The sequence below is a fragment of the Zootoca vivipara genome, chromosome 4 (assembly GCF_965207765.1).
Source record: "Zootoca vivipara chromosome 4, rZooViv2.hap1.1, whole genome shotgun sequence".
Taxonomy (NCBI): domain Eukaryota; kingdom Metazoa; phylum Chordata; class Lepidosauria; order Squamata; family Lacertidae; genus Zootoca; species Zootoca vivipara.
In genome coordinates, this window is record NC_142587.1 from 25767468 (window position 1) to 25790834 (window position 23367).

At 41.1% G+C, this 23367-nt stretch overlaps 1 protein-coding gene across 2 annotated transcripts in view; it reads right to left on the reverse strand.

Moving 5' to 3' along the window:
* ADPRHL1 (ADP-ribosylhydrolase like 1) overlaps positions 1–20934 on the reverse strand; it is a 33966-nt gene extending 13032 nt beyond the window's left edge. For both annotated transcript variants that reach the window (XM_035114345.3, XM_035114344.3), the window contains exons 1-7: positions 20652–20934; positions 17416–17580; positions 12401–12526; positions 8902–9042; positions 6298–6425; positions 2820–2952; positions 1443–1596 (exon numbers count right to left, since the gene is read on the reverse strand). In XM_035114345.3, the coding sequence (XP_034970236.3) occupies positions 1443–1596; positions 2820–2952; positions 6298–6425; positions 8902–9042; positions 12401–12526; positions 17416–17580; positions 20652–20868 (1064 nt within the window). In that variant the 5' untranslated portion in view covers positions 20869–20934. The remainder of the gene's footprint in view (positions 1–1442; positions 1597–2819; positions 2953–6297; positions 6426–8901; positions 9043–12400; positions 12527–17415; positions 17581–20651) is intronic.
* Between the last annotated feature and the right edge of the window lie 2433 nt (positions 20935–23367).

The following is a 23367-nucleotide window of genomic DNA, read 5'->3' on the forward strand; positions in this document are numbered from 1 at the left end:
CTTACTCCAAGTTGAATTTATATAAGATTTCAGCCTCAGTCTGGATCCAACCCACTAACTTTGAAACTCTTTATCTGCAACTTTATTTCCTACATTCTTTCTACACCAGAACAACACTTTCTAGATTTTGTAGTAGAAGAGATTCTCAGCACCAAGAAACTCGCTGTAACCTTGACCAACAATGACTTAGTGACAACTGCAAGCAAGATTTCCAGCAATGACACAGTAACATGCAATGCACACAATGTCAAAATAAAGAATGATGCTTATGAAGAGGCATAAGATTAATTTATTTACAAGTATTTTAGCCACCCAAATCATTAAAAAGTTTGTAAAGGGTTTTTTCTTAGGGGGGGGGAATCACCACAAAAATATATAGGAAGCCAGGAAGAGTTGTAGAGTTGTGTTTTGTTACATTGCATATATATATATATATATATATATATATATATATATATATATGAATTATATATATTTGTGTTGTGTTCTGCTAAATCTCATATAACTTCCTAGAATATTAAGGCACTACAGTTATGAAAAAGGACATACATTTAATTGATTTTCAGTTAGGTGATATCACAGAAAAGTCGATATTACGGAGTTGAGAGGAAACCGGAAAGAGTGCATAAAAATGGACTGAAAAAATAGAATCTCAGAAATACTTCCTTCAAAGGGTGATAAAATTAGTTTGCCTTAAATAGGTGTGCAGACAGCATTAGTTTTACATATCTATTATTGGCATATGTGTACATGCAGTCACATTTTGATGTGATGCAGAATTTTATAACAAAAATGGGTTCTTAGACTGCTTCATCCCCCCCCCCCAAATTATAATGCCAAGGTGCTATAATTAAAGTAGTATGATTAATATTAAAAGACATTCTTAACTATTGATTACTGACAGAATTTAAATTCCCTTAATCTATTTTATTTACTATACCCTTTTCTTCAAATAAATTATTGGAGTGGCTTACAATAAATGTAATATTATAATTCTACTATTCTACCTCTGCGCAGCATTTTATAATGCTGCCTGCAACAATATTGACATAGTTTGGGAGTTTTCCACACATTACATGGAAATATAGATTTGCAACCCAGCTGCCGCTGATTCTGTCCCTATATTTGCTAACACTTGTCTCATTCATACATTGGATTTTTAGGGGTCCATTAAAAAAACTCAGATACCCAAAAATGTAATGTGTGAACTGGCCCTTAGGTCGGGTCAAGAAACTCCTATCTGTGGAGTAGTGGGAGTACTTCAGAGTAAATGAATAAAATAACATCATGTTAAAGACAGTGTGACTTCACTGAGACTTAGGGGCACACAATTCTTTTCCTGAATTTTTACAAATCTGTTTAGAGTTGCTTCTTAGGAATTTGGCTGCAGGGTATAATATAATCTTTTTTTAAATAAAATTAAATGGCAAAAACATCTTTACTTTTCCTCTGAAGAGAGTCGGAAGAGAGCCTCTCCCAAGTTTTCTAGCTTCTCCCTCTGTTCAAGATCCTGGTACAAGCCTTTAGGGACCTTGTTAATACCATAAAGCAAACCATACAAACAGCCAGCAATAGTTCCAGTCGCTGCACTCTCACCTGTAAAATAAAACACAAAAGAGAACCCAGTTTCAGTAGAATGCCCTTTTTGCTTCTCCATGAAATAATATCATATATATTAAGAGCAATCTCAGTTCTCTGAGCGCTGGTCCAAATTGGCACCACCAAGAGACAAGTATCAGATTGGCAGAAACATTTTAAAAAGTCATGGGGGGGGGACAACTCTAAGGTGGAAACAGCCCAAAGAACAGCTCATGCTGACAATTGGTCTTTCATGTCACAATCACATCATACCTTTAAAGCACTCTTAGGCTACTTTAGCAGTCATGACTTCTCCTGAAGAATTATGAGAACCATAGGTTGTTAAGGCAAGTGCCTTTAACAAACTTTGCCCACTTTGCCCGTCATCTCTTTCTTGAAACACCCCTGCTGTAAAACTTGTTGTGAAACATAGGTGTATGTAGACCATATAAGCTTTTGTAGGTAAAAAAAAATCCCCACAATTCCTGTGGCTTAACTTTTCTTTGATACAGTGGTACCTCTGGTTAAGAAATTCGTTCTAGAGGTCTGTTCTTAACCTGAAACTGTTCTTAACCTGAAGCACCACTTTAGCTAATGGGGCGTCCTGCTCAGGGGCGTAGGAAGGGAGGGGCGATGGGGGCGCTCCGCCCTGGGCGGACTGATCCCAAGGGCGGCATGGCGACTGCCCCTCCCCTGCCCACGCTGGGCGCCCTGCCCCCAGAAAGCGCACCATGCCCCTACGGGCAGCGCGCCATGCCCCCAGAACGTGCACCAGCCCCGCCCCCGCCCCCGGTGCCGGAGCATGAAGCTCCGCCAGTGGTCCTGCTGCTGCCGTGCCGCCAGAGCACAATTTCTGTTCTCATCCTGAAGCAAAGTTCTTAACCCGAGGTACTATTTCTGGGTTAGCGGAGTCTGTAACCTGAAGCGTTTGTAACCTGAAGCGTTTGTAACTCGAGGTACCACTGTAGTAGGATTGCAGCTTCCTTTATGGGAATAAGAAATGAAGCTTTTCCCAACCAGCACAACATTACTGCAATAATTACTACTAATTGGAAAGTACAAGTGCTTTAGATGCAAGATACTTCAATGGATGTAGTAAATAGAAAGAGCTAGAATTATTAGTGAGTCACCGAATGTAGCCAAACTGACCCTAATCAAAAATTAAAATGGTCTGTATGCCGTATATATTTTGCTGTTATGGTTACAAGGGACTGGCATGAAGGAACTGCTAGATTACTCACCACCATGGAATATTGCTCGGTTGCAAAGTTCGGTCCAATCACTACCACATCCTAAGAGAGCATCATATGCAATCATGGGAGCATCATGACCTCTCCTTCCACCACGACCTTCAGAACTCCATCTCCTATAAGTCTGAATGGATAATTAATGAGTTTGGTTGGGTGAATTTGATGGCCAGGCAGCCCAGAATATACAGATTAAAATGCCACTCTTTTACTGAGGTCCAGTACTGAGGGCCTTCTGGCGGTTCCCTCGTTGTGAGAAGCCAAGTTGCAAGGAACCAGGCAGAGCGCCTTCTCGGTGGTGGCGCCCGCCCTGTGGAACTCCCTCCCATCAGATGTCAAAAACAGCTACCAGATTTTTAGAAGACATCTGAAGGCAGCCCTGTTTAGGGAGGCTTTTAATGTTTAATAGATTATTTTATTTCATTTTTCTGTTGGAAGCCACCCAGAGTGGCTGGGGAAACCCAGCCAGATGGGTGGGGTATAAATTATTATTATTATTATTATTATTATTATTATTACTTTGCCTTTTTTCTTTTTCTTTTCATAGCATGGCACAGAAACATGAGGTAAATTGCAGATTGTGTTTTAAAGCACTCCCTTCTTTATTTCTTTTAAAAAATATTGGAGCTACATTTGCTCATTGCTTATTTCTGTGTGTGGTCAAACCTTGCTTTGGCATACATTAAATATATATATATATATTAAAAAATATTTAATCTGAAACAAGACGGAAACAGCCCTTCTTGGCTTTGGGGGAACCACACTAAGGCAATCTCTTCGATCGCTCATCTTTCTTGGGTTCCTTCACAAATAAGGATTCCATTCGCCTCCATCAGTTTATCTGAGATTATGATGAAGATGGTGGTGAGGGTGATGATGGTGTCATTTGCTTCTCTGACATTACCATGATGGCATTTGCAACACTGCCTATGCGTTTTCAAAACTTGCCTACAGTTTATCACTTAAGTCTATAAAAATGCAAGGTTGCTTCCTCAGAGAGGGAACTGCATGTTACCGTTTTTGTTGTTCTTGGCAAACCTTTTTATTTCATTCACTAACCGTTGAACACTTTCTGTAAAGAGGTGGAGAAAATAGAGAGACAGCATGTGATCCAGAAAGTTTTAACCGGGACTTGTCCTATCTGCTGATAGAAGGTTCTTATTGCAGATGATGGTTTCCGGCATGGGTATCACATTATACTGAGCATACAGGTATATTTCTACAGAAGATGGTCACAGTAGCCAACTTTTTTTTTTGAAAGCTGTAGCCTCCACAGAATGAGCAGCGAAGGCCATATAGAAGATCTTAATGTACTATAAGTGGTGCCCCAAGTAAACAAGCAAACAAACAAACAAACAAACATCCTGTCCGCTAAGCAATTGTCACATCTACATCCAGTGATGATACTGGAATTCTGAGTAGTAGTTTTTCTAACAGCAGCTTCTTTAATGTAAGTAAAGGGGCCCCTGACCATCAGGTCCAGTCGTGTCCGACTCTGGGGTTGCGGCGCTCATCTCGCTCTATAGGCCGAGGGAGCCGGCGTTTGTCCACAGACAGCTTCCGGGTCATGTGGCCAGCATGACAAAGCTGCTTCTGGCGAACCAGAGCAGCACACGGAAACGCCGTTTACCTTCCCGCCGGAGCGGTCCCTATTTATCTACTTGCACTTTGATGTGCTTTCGAACTGCTAGGTGGGCAGGAGCTGGGACCGAGCAACGGGAGCTCACCCCGTTGCAGGGATTCGAACCGCCAACCTTCTGATCAGCAAGCCCTAGACTCTGTGGTTTAACCCACAGTGCCACCTGGGTCCCATGTAATGTAAGTAGATACTACTATAATGTTCTTGGCAAAATTCACATCATGTTTAAGTGCTGTTGCCTTCTATTTGGGTACAATCTGTTTGGGGCAAGTCTCCAAGTAACAGAATGGATTGTGCATATTGTAACTTCATATGGAATACTGGTGAGGAAAGGGGTTGCATGAGTGACAAGAGAGCCATTTCATGAGCTGGGTCACCTGATCTCGTGGAGAGTCTTCATACACTGAAATAATGCATTAAAGAATACAGTGGAACCTCAGTTTATGAACACCTCGGTTTATGAATTTTCGGTTTATGAACGCTGCAGACCCATCTGGAACGGATTAATCCATTTTCCATTACTTTCAATGGGAAAGTTTGCTTCAGTTTATGAACGCTTCAGTTTATGAACAGACTTCCGGAACCAATTACACCCATCCTTCAGTTTATGAACGCTTCAGTTTAAGTACTCCGCGGACCCGTCTGGAACGGATTAATCCACTTTCCATTACTTTCAATGGGAAAGTTTGCTTCAGTTTATGAACGCTTACTCTGCAGACCGTCTGGAACGGATTAATTCACTTTCCATTACTTTCAATGGGAAAGTTCACTTCAGTTTATGAACGCTTCAGTTTATGAACAGACTTTCGGAACCAATTGTGTTCATAAACCGAGGTACCACTGTACAGGCATTGTAATGAAGCCTTTCTACCGTATGCAACCCAGATGAGACAGGTGGCGATGGGGTTTCAAATGTCAGAGGCACCCCGTGGAGTCATTGCCATGCAGGAGTACAATAGTCATAGCATTTGAATCAGACCTCAGTTAAGAAAATAAAGAGAGCACAACAGCACATGGGTCTGAAAAAAACTGCAGCTCTCATAGAGTGCCTGGGATATATAACTGGAGCTGCCAACAAACAGACATCAACATCTTCTTACCTCTTGTGCCGCCAACTTAGCATGTCTGCTGAATGAGTGGTAGGCAGAATTAGATTGCTAGAGGCACGTTTACAGTCCTTGCTACCCAACCTCAGCATCTGCTTGGTGACCTGGGCAGCAATTCAGTTCCTTCTGACCCTATAAAACCTCAGCTTTGTTAAATTCTGCTCCCCAATCTAAACATACTGTTTTCTGTTGAGAAGACTGCCAGAATGTCCACTTTCCACCATTTCCCACATTCTACCTCTGTAACCTGATATTTTTCCTGCTTGGAACTGCAATGTGTGCTGTTCTAGTCTATCTGCACATCTGGAACCCAATATTTTGACTGCCTTAAGTTACACCGCTAGCTCCTCCCTTCACCTCCAGCTGCAATGGTGTGACCTTGGATCTCCTATTCCCCTTCTCACATGGAATATGAAGTTGATCCAGCAATTTCAAGAGCTGCTGGATCCTAACTTCCATCACCCCTGGCCAATGTCTATAATGGGGCTGATGGGAATTGGAGTGCAATCATATCTAGAAGCCCACCCCTACACTAAACCTAGCAACAATCTAATATTTGTCCCGTAGGCTTGAGTCATTCAATAAACTTATACTACTACCATTTTATGGTACTTGGTTGCAATTGTTTCTAAATTAAAGAAAATAGGACCCACTTTTCAGATGGAAAAGTATCAGTACATACATATTTGTCCCCAATACTTTCAGAGTTTTTGGTTGAAGAGTTTACCTTTTCTCTTTCCTCAGCATCATAATTGTCAGGAAAGTTGGGTTTATTCTGGTTGTCTTCATTGATTTCTCTCTCCTCCAAGTAAAATTGCCATTTTGCTTCGAAGTAAAACCAATGCTCCTGATATTCTGAATGAAAAACAAATTAATTATGGTACATTTAATCTTGAATAGGTTCTTTCAGTGCAACAGCATGAATGACAAAATCCAATTTACAGAACTCTCATGAAGAAAATTAAATAAAACCTGTCCAACTATTATTTGCCTCTCAACAATACTAATTAGCTTATCTTCACAATGTAGAAAGGGGGGGAAATAGATTTTAATTTTCTATTGTAAATACAAGTAATTAGGACCACCAAAAACACATTTTGGAAAACCAGAATGTAGATCACAGTGCCTATTAAACCTACAAACAAACTTTTACTGTAGTCCATTCAGCAATTACTACTGGGTCCTGAATACTGAGCAAAAGCGTAAGAAGCCTTCCCAAGTCTCAACAGGAGCTATTTTGAGTGCAGGCTGTATGCTACCTGATAAGGCAGCTGGCAGTAACACTTTTTTTGCAGTATGATCTTCAGAAGGCAGCCTCTGCAAATAAACTAAGGTGGGCACCTCTACCCATTTGTACAAGTGCAGCTTTTTCCAAGTCTGCACCCAAAAGATCTACTGCTTAAAAGTTGAGAGGGTGCACTTTGTAAACGGGTGGTGCTTCACATGCAACAGTTTCCTACAGGAAGCAATATCTCTGCCACTTCTGCAGCGTCCATTGCCATAGCTTTGTTTCCACCACCAATATTCAGCATACCTTCCTGAACCACTGTACCTGTAGCAAAACAAACATTTGCAGCACAGTCTAGAGCAGCTGTTCTCGACCTTTGGTCCTCATATGTTGTTGGAATACAACTCCCATCATCCTTAAGCTAGTAGGACCAGTGGACAGGGAAGCTGGGAGTTGTAGTCCAAAAACATCTGGGGACTGAAGGTTGAGAAAGGCTGGTCTGGAGGAAAACTTTTTTTCTAAACATGAGATTGCTGCTGATTATGAAAAAGTCATTTGTGAAGTTGCTTCAGTTTAAGAAAGGCAGGCTATGCTCATTTTCTCAGTATGTGTACCACCTGCACTTTGAAGACAAGAACAAAAACATAATTTTCTTATCCCCCTGCAAATAGCTTACTGATCCCTGCTGACTGAAAAGTTACTTTATCTCTTGTTGCAATCCGGAGGGAGCCAGGGATACCTTTAGATATTTTAAGTAGGTGAAACTCTGATGTCGCACATTCTGTATCACAGCTGATCCTGGAAATCCTTGACCTGCCAAGTCATTTTCATCCACCTACCTGACTATTTGCTCAGTCAGGATCTTCCCTCACAGTCACATTGCTCAGCTTTCTGCTATCGGGGTTCCCCCCAAAGGCACTTAAGAAATGCTTGTTACTAGCCTCTTGTTATTTCCCTATGGCCTTAGACATGTGGTTTTCCTCCCCATCTTTCCCTTGCTTCATTACCCTTCCTTTCTTCTTTACAGCACTGAAACCCTTTGCACTATGGTGTCCCTGAGCTGAAGGCTGGCTTTTGTCAAAGAAGTACTAGGCATCATCTTCTGCTGCACATTGCAAGCATCTGCCTATACTAAGTGCTACCACAAGCGATCACTTGTGGCTACCTAGCAGTAAAGCTGCCTCTGACAACTACAGAGTGAGAATATGCAGAACAGGGAACATTAAACGGATGTGCTTTTTTTTTTAAGAAAAGAAAAACAAAAGAAATCGGCGGAATAATTCCAAAGGAGAGATCCCTTGAGAAAAGGGGCTCACATTTGTTTCAGGCAGGGTTTTTAAAATGTCGTCCCCTTTATTTATTTCTAAAATAGCATTGCACTTCACTCCATAATGACAGATGCATGCTTTAGGAGTCTTGCATATTTTACTCAGGGTTGGAATCGTGGAAGAAGAGTGACAGCATCCTTCTGTCTAAAGCAGATCTATACAACTTAATCCTGCACCTGGTCTAGTCGGAAGAAGAAGAAGAAGAAGAAGTTGTTTAGCTAAAAGCCAGAGAACTTCTGAGAAAGAACACAGGGCCTATTATTTGTCAGTAGTTGCCTGCATCACTATCCAAATATGGGTTTCGTTTTTAAAAAATTATGCATATAGGTATATTCCTAGAGCAAGGATTCAGAGAAGAGGGACAGGTAGTAAATTTACAAATACAAATACCTTTAATGGCATTACGAGTTAAAACATTTCAAAACACTAGGATAAATTTAAAAGGGACAGGAGTGAGGCTGTTGAGGATCACAAGGTACTCGACTGTTCTGCTTCACCCTGCCTAGAGGAATGATTCACTAAGAACCCTTTCGGGTAAGATGGAGATTAAAAAGGAAGGCACTGAAGCAGTAACATCCTTGTCCCTATCCGCTAGGAGGAACCTCATTTGACAGGTAGCATCTCTCTTTCTAGGCTCATGATAAAATCTTCTGAGTTCAAGATTGAAACAGACAACACCTGAAATGGCAGGTAGGGAAATTAAGCTACCAGAGCATAAACACTTCAATTATGCACCTTATGTGTGAATTTGCAGTTGCATATTATGCAATGTTACCTGCCATGTGCCGAATCGTCTTCTTGCAGTATTCTTCAGCCATTGGGACAACCTTCATCATTTCTCTTCCCCACTGCACCAGTGGCTTTCCTTGTATTGCGTATGAAACAAACAGAGCTGTGCACAGTGATCCTAAAAACCCTGAAAAGAGCATACAAAAATGATGATGACTATGACACCAAGTAGCACCAAAAAGGAGGAGAAATCAGCGTACAGATGCATAAGAAACTAAGTTTATTAAGCTCAAAGAAATACAACATGCACACATTTCAAGCTATATGCCTTTCATCAGGAATATTTTTTGTACCCATAAAACAGGTATTGAACTTCAAATAGCATTACAGTACTGTATCTGTATATAACTGACTGGTGCAATGCCTACTCAGAAGTCCTTTTGAACCCAGAAGGGTTTAAGTACGCTTCGGTTTGAGTACTTTCAGTTTAAGTACTCCGCAGTTCCGCCTGGAACGGATTAATCCACTTTCCATTACTTTCAGTGGGAAAGTTCGCTTCAGGTTAAGTATGCTTCAGGTTAAGTACAGACTTCTGGAACCAATTGTGTACTTAAACCGAGGTACCACTGTATTCTTAGGTCAAATGAAGTTAGGATTGTAGCCTTATTCACTACTTTCAACCCCTGACCACAGAGAGGCGTTCCAGAGAGGGCGCCACTACCGAGAAGGCCCTCTGCCTGGTTCTTTTACTTAGTGTATCTGTGGAGGTTCGTGTCAGCCTCACTTGGGGAGGTTCTTTTTCTATTTGTTTATTTTAAATGGGGATTTTTAGTTGGTGTTTTCTCCTATGAAATGCTGGTCAGGTCCTGGTGGCACTGCTGCGGACAATTACTTTTCCTTTTCGATTATGGCATTGATGTCCTCCAAAGAATGAGTGATTTGGCTGTTGTGTTAATTACAATGTGCCTGTTATTTTAGTGATGTATCATGTCGAGATACTGTGCCTTTAACACAGAAACCATGTGAGCCTTTCTCCATTGGAGGAGATGCTTCATCTACTTAATTTCTGAGAGCTAGACTGCCGATAAAAGCGCATGAGTTAAAAAAAGAAGGTGGTGACAATTCTGATAGATTTATTGAATCCAATTAATCACTGTCATCCTTAGCATTCAATACAGATCCTTCATGCAGTGTGCCAAACACTTAAAAGTCACATAGTTTGCAACTTTATTTTGGCATTTTAAAAACTAGAAAACAAGCAAGAAAGAAGATTCCACCTAAACATTAGGAAGAACTTCCTGACAGTAAGAGCTGTTCGGCAGTGGAATTTGCTACCAAGGAGTGTGGTGGAGTCTCCTTCTTTGGAGGTCTTTAAGCAGAGGCTTGACAGGCATATGTCAAGAATGCTTTGATGGTGTTTCCTGCTTGGCAGGGGGTTGGACTGGATGGCCCTTGTGGTCTCTTCCAACTCTATGATTCTAAGCAAGACTGTGTGAGCTTATATCATTTAAAGTAATGAAACTAGATTGGGACGAACTGGCATAATGGAATACTTCAGCAAATACGTATGACTTACAACTTGTGTCTCTACTTAGGAGGGAGCCATCTGATATGTGATGATTGTTGGCTGAGATTAACATTCCAGGGTGATGACTTCTTTTACATGTGTATATCCAATTGATCTTAATGAGGATAACATTAGAATGGTGCATAGGTTTAAAACAACTGCTTTTATGGCCCTTAGACCTACTGAAAATGAAAATCATGAAAACAAACTGCGGAAAATTAAAAGGAATTCATAATATGTTGCATGTCATTCAGTTAAACTCTGTATGAACAGCCCTAAAGCAGATTGATCAGAAGTTTAACCATAACAGTTTCTTGTTCTGATTAACCAGTGTTTTTGCATGGTGTCACTGCAACCCTGTTTTCATGTTAGACTGGACCTAACCTGGTCTCAGAATGCAACTTTTTCTGGTTATTGCTTCTACTGACCTACAGTAATTTTGCAATTCTGATGGTGGGCATTGCATTGTTTTTCCCCCAGACTGGTGGCAGGTGAAGCTGCAGAACAGATGTGTGCCCCAAGCAATGGCTCTCATGATTGCAGTCCACTGCTGTTTCACTTACCAGGCTAGTGGATAGAGAAAGAGGAAGAGTCATAAATGAGTGTGGCTGGCTGGCTAGCTGGGAGAAACAGCATTTCCTCCCACACCGACACCCTTGACTGGGCTTCTTTCCCGTTTAGGAGCCCAGATGGGGACGGGGAACTACGGTATTAAAAACTACATGGCCATTTGCAAGGGAAAACTGAAGGGCAGAGCTAGGTTAAACACCTCTCCCCACCCACCAGCTCCCCTGCAAGTGTCTCTCCACCCCTGCATTATAAGGAGAACACAGGGTAAGTGTAGTTTACTGAATACAATTTAGTTTATTGAATTTATGTGTTGCTTCCCACCACCAAAGAAGTCTTGAAGCAACTTGCAAAATAAAGAAAAATCTAAAAGAGACATGTCCATTTAAAACAATGCAACATACTAAATGTGTTCGCCTACAATAATCACTTGCAAGCAACCATACCACCCAAGAATAGTCCCAAAAGAAATAGCTGCTAAAAGCCAGACTGTTATTGTTGGGCAAATGCCAGGGAAAATAAATACATCTTCTCCTGGTGCTGAAAAGATGACAATGTTAGCAGCAGACAAGCTTCCAAGAGGAGAGTGTTCGACTATAAGCATAGGACTACCACAGAAAACATCTGTTTTCCTATTGCCACCCTCTGAGCATCTTTGGAGGGAACATACAGAGATTCCCTTCTTAATAATAATAATAATAATAATAATAATAATAATAATAATAATAATATATTTATACCCCGCCCATCTGGCTGACATAAAATTGAGGTAGATTCATATGGGGAAAGGTTGTCCTCAAAGGTACTGTACTGGACTCCCAAGCCATGCAATACTTTAATAGGTCAAAACCAGTACTGTACTTTGAATTTGACTCGGAAACAAACTGGCAATTAGTGCAGGTAAGGTAAAAAGGTAAAAGGTAAAAGATCCCTGGACGGCTAAGTCTGGTCAAAGGCGACTATGGGGTTGCAGCGCTCATCTTGTTTTCAGGCTGAGAGAGCTGGCATTTGTCCACAGACAGCTTTCCGGGTCATGTGGCCAGCATGACTAAACCACTTCTGGCGCAATGGGACACCGTGACGAGTGCCAGAGTGCACGAAAACACCATTTACCTTCCTGCCACAGTGGTACCTATTTATCTACTTGCACTGGCATGCTTTTGAACTGCTAGGTTGGCAGGAACTGGGACAGAGCAACGGGAGCTTTATGTTGAGATTGCCTCATCTCTGTCAACAACCTGGCAACTGTGTTCTGTGCTACTTGCATTCCCCCCCCCCCATTGTCTTCAAATGCTGTTAACAGACCTCAAGATCGACCAGGGCTTTGGCAGGAGTGCCAGTCTTGCAAGGGGCAGGGCAATCCAGAGTCAATATATCCTAACCAAAACAGGTTGATTTCGCTAGACGTTACCTGTAGGGTGGTTATGAGTCATTCGTCCAACTTCAATGCTCACTTCAATGAGAGTTTCCAGCCTGTCAGGCTTCCAATATTTCATCCCTAAGCACATGGCTTTTGTAGCTGCTCCAAATCCTGAACCTGTCGTCAACATCAACAAAAAAGGCAAACAAGTCATGAACGATAATTTGAATCAGTCATTAACAGTCATCAACAGGTTTACCACTCCTATCAGCCCACCACCCATTCCCATCACCCCACCCCCCACCCTCTGAATATACATAAGGGTCTGGTGGATTCTGTTTCAGTGTATCTGACGAAGTGTGCATGCACACGAAAGCTCATACCAAAATAAAAACTTAGTTGGTCTTTAAGGTGCTACTGAAGGAATTTTTTTTATTTAATTTGAATCATGTTTGATTGTAGCTGATGATGTTAGTGAATTTTGAAGTGGTGTGGGAGCCAGAAAGCTGCTGAGAAGTTGGTAGTTGAAGTCCGAGAACTTGTGAGAGTGGGAGGCAGGCCCATGAAGAGGGATGGGGGAAGACAGGTACACTTGCCCTAGACCAGGCACGTCCAACAGGTAGATTGTGATCTACCAGTAGATCACTGGATGTGGTAGATCACTGCTAGATCACTGGCACCCCTTAAAAAAGCTCACCTAAAAATTTTCTCCTCCCTAAAAAAAGCTGAACCATGACCTGAAGCCCTAAACAAAAATGGGCCTCCCTCCCTCCTAAAAGAAGCTCAACAAGTTTGACCTAAACCCAAAAAAACTGGGCTTCCCTTCCTTAAAAAAACTCAACAGCTTTGACCTGAACCCCCCAAAAGGGGGTAGATCACTCCCAGTTTTTAACTCTGTGAGTAGATCAGAGTCTCTTGGGAGGTGGCCACCCCTGCCCTAGACCTTAGGGGGCTAAGCTGACCAGGGGGCCCCCACCAGGGGCATGCCAGACTTAAACGGTCATGTTGAGAATGCCCCATAACTCCCAGCCACCCTGGGCCTGAGAGAAGCTCTGTACAGCCCTGGTGGGGGGCAACAGGTGGCTCATCGCTAAGCTGGGAGGAAGATAGTAATTATAATTCAGTATACATACGTATTTAGGGTGTGGTAATCCAAAATGGAAATACCTTTTAAGTCCTGCTGATGTTAACATGGGAGCTAAGGGTGTGACCAAGCCCATGCAGAGCTTGTCTGAGGCCCTAGTTGGGAGTCTTGTTAGAATAAAGTTATAAACTCAAACAAAAAAGCAGCTGGTCTCTTGGCAGGCCAACCCGCCCTGCCCCCCGGCCAGCCAAGCCCTCCAAGGCCCAGGGCAAATGTACCTAGCTGCCCCCTGCTCTGCATAGGCCTGGGTGTGGCTATACATTTCTGTACCCCACTTATTTGGGAGTAAGTCCCATCAAACTCATTGGGATTTGCTTCTCAGTGGACATATTCAGTGTTCTCCCTTGCTGAATTTCCTAATGAAATCAATTAAATAAAACATTCACTTTTGCTGGATTGTTATATGTAATATATTTTGAGTGCATTTCTGTTTATATCCCATATTCCATTGAAGTAACTTACAATATTTTGAAAGAATCATAAAAGCTGGAGGTTGCTGATTTGGGATCTCAGAGGGAAGGAAAGCAACAACTTTTACATCAAGCCCAGAAACAGCTCCTAGCAGAGAGTTCCCTTTCCCCAAGCACCAACGTCCATTGCTAAGGCCGCAGCAAGGAAGGCAATCACACCGCTCCATTATCCAGCTGTATTGCTACTCGGACTACTACTACTACTATGTTGTTGTTGTTGTTGTTAGATGACCTTTTGCAAGCCACCTTGGAGGTGTTTAACGGGCAGGAATGTAGAAATAATAAAGAAATAAAAGCCAGGCTGAATCTACACACACATATAAAACAAAAGCTGTGAAAATGCTTTAAAAAAACAGTGTGTGTGTGTATGGAATTTGCCATTAGCTCACTAGCACCACCTAGTGTCACATTTGTATAATGCACTTAAAACGTTATATTTCCAGCTGTATGACTAGAGTCCCCAGTCAAAAAACACCAATTAATAAACAGCAGATTAAACAACAACAATAAAAAGCATCCGCAATAAGCAACACCATACAAAAATCCCCCCAAATCCAAATACTTGTGTAGGCTGCCTCTTATACACAATATAGCTTCTATCATATAAAGTCGCAAGGTAAGCAGCATTGAAAACAGTGGTAAGAATCAATAACAATAAAATAACTAGCTGTCTAGAGGAACAGCACCATCAGTGCCAAACAGTCCTCTTTGAGGAGAACTTTCCAAAGACCCAGGACCACGACAGAAGAGGCCCTGACTGTCTCCCGTCACCACTCACTGTATCTCAAAAGGGCAGTCATCTGGAGCAAGGCCTCTGATGACAACTCAAGTGTCATCAACCTAAATTCATACCGGGGTAAATAGCCATTCATTGTTATACATTAAAAAAAAAAAAACACCAAGCAGCAGGGTTCATTTCCATACCAGAGACAAAGAGACAAGGTTTCCACGTCAGAGAATAAGGTTGCCAGGATAACCTTAAACCCTGACACTTTTCAAAATTCAGCACTAGGCCTATGTTCTCCATAGAAACTGTGGGTGCCAGCCATTTTTAGGAGTTCGGAATGCCAACTGTGCTGCGTCCAGCAGTGCTTCAACCCTAGGAGTGGAACTTAGTCCTGGTATTTGCTTATTAGTTTAATGCTTCACACCCGGCTGCATGGCTTGTTGCATGTTAAGCTATGAATAAAATTAAGCTGTTAGAGCCTCATAGTCTGTTGTCACCTCACAATGGATAGGCAAGGAGTAGGTAAAAAGGTTGTGGTGGTTGTGGTTGTGGTTGTGATACCCCCTAGCCAATGTAACCTTCAATTACATTTTAATGAAAGTCTTTTCTATGTTTTTATCTTGTTTTGTTTTATTTAAGCCTGGGGCTACACAAAAGGCGTCAGGCTGCTGAACTGGTTGCCCCTACCCACTTATATATGTGGTGGTATAAGACATGAAGCTGGAAAGGGGGGGGCAGAGGCTGACTTTTTAAGGGACAGAGCCTCCAAACCCAAGTCTCCCATAGTCCATGCTTTATAGAAATAGAAATTACCAACCAAGTGTCTGCTAGCATTCTAGCGGCTATGAATATATCAATACATAATTTAGCCATTTCTCAATTCACATGTCTTCATGTACATCAATTAAGAAAGCAATTCCAGAAGACAGCCACCTTTGCGGCACCATTCCTAAAGTCTGGCTTATATGGGTTTAGCTGTGCTCACCTTACATATATAGATCCTATGTGGAATCTCAAATAGCTATTGTGATTTTGCTTTGAGAGATACACATACCTTCTCAAAACAATTTCTGGGGTTTCTATTCGATCTATGCATGATTGAGAGCAGCGTGCTTGTAACTGCTTCACTACCAGCCTGCTATCCATCCATGGAACGGGGCCAGAGGGGGCAAAGTGAGCTAAAATTGCCAGGTATTTTTTCTTTTATTTTCTCTTCCAGCAATTGCCGTGAGAAGGACAGAGTGGGGAGAGAGAGAGAGGCAGCAGCACTGTCAAACGAGGTTGATTGCAGAGAGACAAAAATAATCATCGTATTGCATTACAATGTTTATGCCATGATGTTGCATTAATATATGATGCTGGTGTTGAGTGGTTGTATATTGCAGTGATATAGTGTCACATCAGCACAGTGCTAGGTCTGGAATCTGCACTTTCCTTGCGAGGCCGTGTAGGGCCAGTGAAGAAGACGTACAACGCCTCTTCTAAATGGTCAGTACTAAAGAATGGAAAGTGATCTCTCTGCAGAATGTATATGTTGCATTTTTGAAGCCTGAATAATACAGTAACTACCACAGTGAAGTTGCGTCTCGGCACATACTCTGAGAGGAATCACATATGCCTCGTTTTGCTCCCTGGGCAATTTAGTTTAAATAGATCACTTTACATGGACAAAATGTCCAGGTTAGTGCAGGCTCTGAAAGGGATCCACGACAGATTGTATTCCTGAAAAGAAACACAAATTCCAGAACAAACAAAAAAATCTGGACCAGAAGGCATTGCACCAAGAACAAAACTCTTTAAATAGAGATTTAAACTGGACAGAGATAACTTACAAAAGGACACAGTGCCCTGCAATAATTATATACTTCATTACTGAGTGAGGCATTATTGCCAGACGTAGAGTAAATGAGAATGTAGGGGGAGGGTTGTAGAATATCTGTTTTGCAATGCAGAAGGTTCCAAGTTCAGTCCCTAGCATCTGCAGGAAGGGATGGGAGACAATCCTGTCTTAAATCCAGGAGAGTCGCTGTTCATCAATTGTAGATAAGACTGAGCCAGATGGACCTATAATCTGACAAGTATAAGGCAGTTTTCTATGTAAGAAGCTGTGGCTGCCTCCAGAACTAGTAGTACTTCTTTGGGGCTATGTAAAAAAAAAACTACGTAATGAACACTGATTTAAATCAGTTAGTGCTGAGATAGCAGCAGCAAAATGGGAAACTACTGTATTCAGATTGCAAAAATAATGCAATCACATTCATGTTTACTCAGAAGTAAGTCCTCCTTTGTGCACTGGGGCTTCCTATCAGGTAAGTGTCCATGAACTCACAGCCTAACAGCGCAATCCTACACTTAGAAGTAAACCCACTGAATTCAGCAGAACCCCTAGCCTGCTGCCCTCAAGTGCAGTACTGGAGTAGGATTTTTAAGCAGAAGTTGGATGGCCATCTGTCACAGATGCTTCATCTGGGATTCCAGCATTGCAGGGGGGTGGACTAGATGACTCTTGAGGTCCCTTCAAACTCTACAATTCTATGGTTCTACCAGTCAGATCAGCTTCTGGGTATGCATTTGGTGAGGGGGGGGTGCCACCTTGTCCTTTGTCTCAGGCAGCAAAATATCTTGAGCTGGCCCTGACATTATTATACCTTACCAATCCATTGTAGGTTCCTTTAAAGTACAATGATGTAGGATAGGTTTCAGCTCGGAAAAGCCACCACCTTACCTTTCTCATTAAATGGTGTGTGCCAAGCCAGGAGATAGTTGTCTGGTTTCAGTTGGGAGCAAGCTTCGATAGTAGCAGGATCTGACCGTCTCCCAGGAAGTTTGTCAACAGCATCCACATAACGTTTTACAAGTTCCCGATATAGGTCTTCTAAACACCAGTAATCTGTACAGGGGAAGAAGTTGTTATATAGTCAGATGAAGCAGCAGGTAACGTCCAAAAGGAGAAAAGGAAATCACTCCTCCTGCTCCATTTGTCAAGGTTGCTAAAGATGGATCAGCGACACCTTAACACCCTTGAACTACTCTGTCATCAGTGCTATTTTTCTAGAAAAAACGAGGTGCTGGAACTCACCACGAACACCTCCCTTGTTCTCTTGCAATGGCACATGAGAAGTGCCGGAACTGAGTTGTGGTGAATGCCAGCTGGGGTGGGGTGGGGGACCTGCCCATCATAGACACAATTAGGAGGTTAAATAATGTATAGTGCAATTCTATGCATGTTTACTTAGAAGTGTCAGGTGAGAGAAAAGCTGGAGCTGGGGCATATACATTTACATCCTACCTTTCTAGGCAAAATGCCCACTCTGGCTTACACAACAATATAAAGCAGGGGTAGAGAACATAATATCATCAAACACAACACCATAAAATTTAGCAAAAGCAGAAGAGCAAAAATTATTATCAGAGGAAAATTAACCTTTAAAACAGTTGAAATAATATACAGTGGTACCTTGGTTCTGAAATGCCTTGGTACTCAAACAACTTGGAACCCAAACATTGCAAACCCAGAAGTGTTCCAGTTTGCAAACTTTTTTTTGGAAGCTGAACATGCTCCGTTGTGAGTGTTACACTTCCGTTTTGAGTGCCACACTTCCGTTTTGAGTGTTATGCGAAGGTCTGTCTGTTTTTGCTATTTATTTTGCAGTTTTGTTTTTGCAGCTCTTTTTTGTTTTGTTTTTGTGACTGTGTGGAACCCAGTTCAGCTACTGATTAATTGTGTGACTGCAGTAAATTGTTTATTGCTTTCAATTTATGAATCAATGGTCGCGTTAGATAGTAAAATTCAAACAGAAATCAAACATTGATCTGACTCTCTCCCCAGCTTGCTGTTATCCTTCTAGGACTAGGTCATATCTCAACTCTGCTTTTCCTTCTAACCAACCATCCATTTCCCACCTCACATATACCTCTTTCCTTTGTTTCTTTTAATGGCCCATCACCCAGGCAATCACCTCACCAGGAAGCTGGCTTGGCTTATATTATAACATTTGCTGGATCCAGGGGTTAGGAGTGTCTCTGCATACAGCTTTGTTTGTTTGATTAATTGTTTTGATCAATGGCAGCTATATATTCAACTTTATGGTCTAAACACTATTGATTTTTCGCATTTGGAAAATGGTAAGGATATGGAGGGAAATAATATTGTATAGCTGCTTTAAGGAAGGAGGCAACTGAAAAGTGCTGTTACCTGCTCTAGAAAATGTTAGGACTGCGAAGGTGCAGAAACAGCCACTCTACAGTCCAGCCTGTGATTTTTATGTTCTGGTTTCAACAACCCTAATAGATAAGTTATGGTAAATCAATTTAGATGTCACCAGAGGAAGAAAGGGTTTAGATAGATGCCTTACACTTAATACAAAACCAGATGCCATTAATAGATTTCAAATTATCTTTCATTCAATGCTCAGTCCAGTAGACACAAATGGTGATACTGTACAGGCAACTCCCATTTACGGGGGTGGGGGCTGTACGTGAAATTGTGTATATTTGAAACACCATTGGAAAAGCCTGCAAAAACCCTGTTCTGCCCCCGCCCCACCCCTTTTTGTGATGTTTTTGTGTCACTTCCAGACAGTCATGCACATATCAAACACACGTAAATGGGGGCTTGCTTGTACTATCTCAACCCATAATGAGCAAGTTAAGGTGCATTTTGTTTTTCAAAATGGGAAATCATGTATTGCCTTAAATGGCTAGAAACTGTTTTTTTTATCATGTTCCTATGTCTAAAACAGGAAGATCATGCAGCACACATATATTAAACAAGTGGTGCTTGCAATTGCAATTGTTGGAATTTGGACAGAAGTTCAAAAACGAGATTTTGAAACAGCAGCTACCCTGCTGTATAGGCAGAGGGATATGTAGCTAGCTTGCTTTTGTACAGCTAAAAATGGTTGCAAAGCAGCTTGATAAGCTTTGCAGATAACATTTATGCTCATACAGAGGTCAAGAAGCAGGAAACATGTGACATGCATTTAATCACTGACTATATTCAGAAGTATGTTAGTCATCCTTTCCCATGATAGGTTGACATCTTGCCATTATCTTTAGGGTATTAGCTCCTGCTCACATCATTGGCTAACCAGTAGGTAGACATAAAATATCCCAGATTCTCTTCAACAGGCCTCTGGTGGCTAAATTTAGAGCATCTCAGCAGCAGTCAGATAAGAGTGGAATGTCAGAGAAATTTCATTGACTTTCCCGATTCTAGAAAACACACTAAGAAGTGCAACACATTTGGAGAGCATTTGTCTTCAGTGAAGATACAGATGTTTTGTTCAGCACTCATCTTGAATGTATCATAAAAATAACACATACATTGCATCGTAAGATACTGTTGCATTCAATAACTTGACAATATTGGATGCTTTTTATGCAAAGGGACTTGATACTTACTATGATGGGCAGCTGTCTATATACCAGTCAGGAATAGGCAACTCTGATAAAGGAAAATGGCTTAAGGTTTTCTTTTTCCCATCCATGTTTCATTCAAGGCAAGTTCATGTCAATGCATCCAGTGAATGCATCCAGTTTATACCTTTCAACAATAAATTTTATACAACCAATGAAGAGAATATGTAACCTTCTTACTATGAATGGGGATACACACACACAGTATCTATATACAGAGAGAGAGACACTCAATTATTCTCAGTAATAAGGTAGACCAGTATTCTCTTCTCCATATTGAAATAGAAAGATGAGAAATAGTTGGCCACCTAGCAAGCTCACGCTTGAGGTGGTTTTTGAAGGGAAGACTCCTTGTATCGTTTACATTCTCAGCAACCACGCTAGTAATATGGCAAAACCAAGACATCATATGCATAGATAACTGAAGGTAGCATGAATTTCTGCACAAACTCTCTGCTTAGCTAACAGAACACTACAATTACAGCTGTTCTCTAGTTTTTGCCTTCCCCTCCCAGCTTGCATACAACCTGAAGTTTTTCCTACCTGTGATGAGAGCTTCAGCTGTAGCCATGTGCATTATAGTATTATCACTGATTGGCCATTTGTCAGATGACAGGACCAGGTTCTCGAGTCCTCCAATTTCTTTCAGTTCCCCTTGAATCTTTGCACCTAATGCATTATTTTCCCGTGTGAAGTTTCGATAGCCCAGAGCATCTCCTACCCCTGCCAGCAACAGAGCAGCCTTAAATTTATCCATCATAAGGGGACGTCAATGCTTCTTCAGTTCTCTAAAACTGTCACTTCTTGTTTCTTTGTTCCTTTGCCTTCCAAGCTCAGGTCAAGCAACACTTTATATCGGAGCCATTGTGTCATTGCACAGAGCAGTCTGTATAAGGCAAGCCTTTCCTTTTCTGGCTTTGCAGATGCCACCACTTGTCCGACATCCAATGAAGGGATAGAAATTGTTAGTCCAAGAATTTTCTGACTTATTTTTAAGCTGCAAGCTCCCAAAGTGTGCAATGCACTAGTCCATGCAAGTAGCAAAAATCAAAAACCCTCCTGACAATCCTGGACAAAGCAAGCCAAGAAATATTTTGGCTATCCAGTTCAAGTAACTCTACACCTAGAAAAACACATGCTGTAATCAGGAGGTTTATTTTTACAGCTGTGCAAATGAGCATATTTTTCTTTGACTTTTGTACTACTGTATTCAGTTACTTTTTGGGGGGGAAACTGAGAAAAACACAAAACAAGAGCAGTGATTGAAGACACCAGAGGAAGAACATAAAGGTGAGAAGGAAGCTAGCAATTAAAAAAAGAAAATGGAAAGCCAATTCATCAACGAACTGAGCTGGCTTTAAGTTTGTTTGCTGCCCTGCAGCACACTTATACGTAAATGTTTTATTGCAGTGAAACAACACTGGGCCATACAAAAGTAGTTGGAACAGTGTTTCCTTCCTAGTGCTCCTGCATGAGAATCACATTATGTATATACATAGTTAGGTTATTCTGGGGCAACTAGGCATCCCCCAAAGGATGCTTAGCTTTGGTTTCTATTTCCAGCATAATTCTAGGTTCTCTCTCATTAAAAAAAAAAACTCTGGCAGGATTCACACTTGAGCAGGTAGGTAGGAAAATACTTTTACATTTTATCCACTGTGAGAAAAGTGTAAACTTTGAACGACTTGATTTAAATAAAATGTGACACAAAATTTCACAGTACTGTGAAGGAAAGGGGTAGTTCTGTAAGGCAACTCACAAGTTAACAAAAAGGTGCCACTCATTGCTAAAAGGAAAGGCCATCTTTTAATATTCATTCCACCTTTGAGAATTTAAAATTATTTCCTAATATAGTAATACAAAAACAGCTTTACAAGCCAAATAAGATGATGATCCATTGGAACTTTGGAAGATCCATATTTAAAAAATATAAATTAGTTACGGCAACTGACCACTTCCTGTTTTAATTCCCTGAAGTGCATAGGGTTAGAAGAAAAAACCTGGCAGTTTTAACAAAGCATGGGTTACATTTGGGTAAGATTGTCCCAAAACGTATTTCAGAGATGACAATAATCTTCATTCATACATTTTCTGCAGAGAATTTAGCACTCAAATCAAATTTTGGTGTTACTAATTAAATTAACTTATTTCAACAGGAAGTAATATCTCTTTTGCCATCAAGATTACTGTTACTCAGTTGCACAACTGTCATGCACATACTAGATAGTCCAATTGACACTACTGATAAATCAGCTGGATATGCTTTGAACACCTGAGTTCAGAGTCACTGTTCTTGAGCAAGCCTTTTGCATTCCAGCTTACATTCCTGTTACATGTACATACTCGGTTTAAGTACGCTTCGGTTTGAGTAATTTCCGTTTAAGTACTCCGCGGACCTGTCTGGAACGGATTAATCTACTTTCCATTACTTTCAATGGGAAAGTTCACTTCAGGTTAAGTAAGGACTTCCAGAACCAATTATACTCATACTTCGGGTTAAGTACGCTTCAGGTTGAGTACTCCGTGAATCCGTCTGGAACGGATTAACCCACTTTCCATTACTTTCAATGGGAAAGTTCGCTTCAGGTTAACTACAGACTTCCGGAACCAATTGTGTACTTCAACCTAGGTACCACTGTACTGGAAATTATAACCTGATTCAAAAGCTTGCTGCGATTTGAAAATAATGAAGATTGTTATATTGTGTTTTGTGCTTAATGCCTTTAATGTATAAATCCATCTCCCATTTTATGACTTGTTTAATTATCATTTTTGGTGCACAATAACAAGTATTTTGTTGAATGGAGACAGTGCTATCAATCATCATTCTCTTCATTGCAGTTTTAAGGTTAACCGAACACTAGATGTTGCAGAAAATTATGCAGCGTATATTTAGGAATTTGGCCACCATTAATTAAAATCTTGTCCCTCAATCAACTCTGGGGTCCCCGTGAAGTTCCAGAATCGTCAATGTACCAGGGATACGTTAAATTTTGCGAATATTGCCCATCATACTAAACTGTATTAAGGACATATCCTCAAAATATAAGAACAGGAGAACATAAGGGTGGTGATAACCACCTGCATGCTCAAATACATTAATCTGCAAGTTACATTCTAATAAAAACTATCAACATGCTGCTAAGATTTTCATGTTTAACCTGCAATACATGTCCGTATCCAATAACACCTTTTAACTTAACTTAGATTAGATTAAGAAGCGGTAGACAAATGTAACTGGTTATTAGAAAAAAGCAAG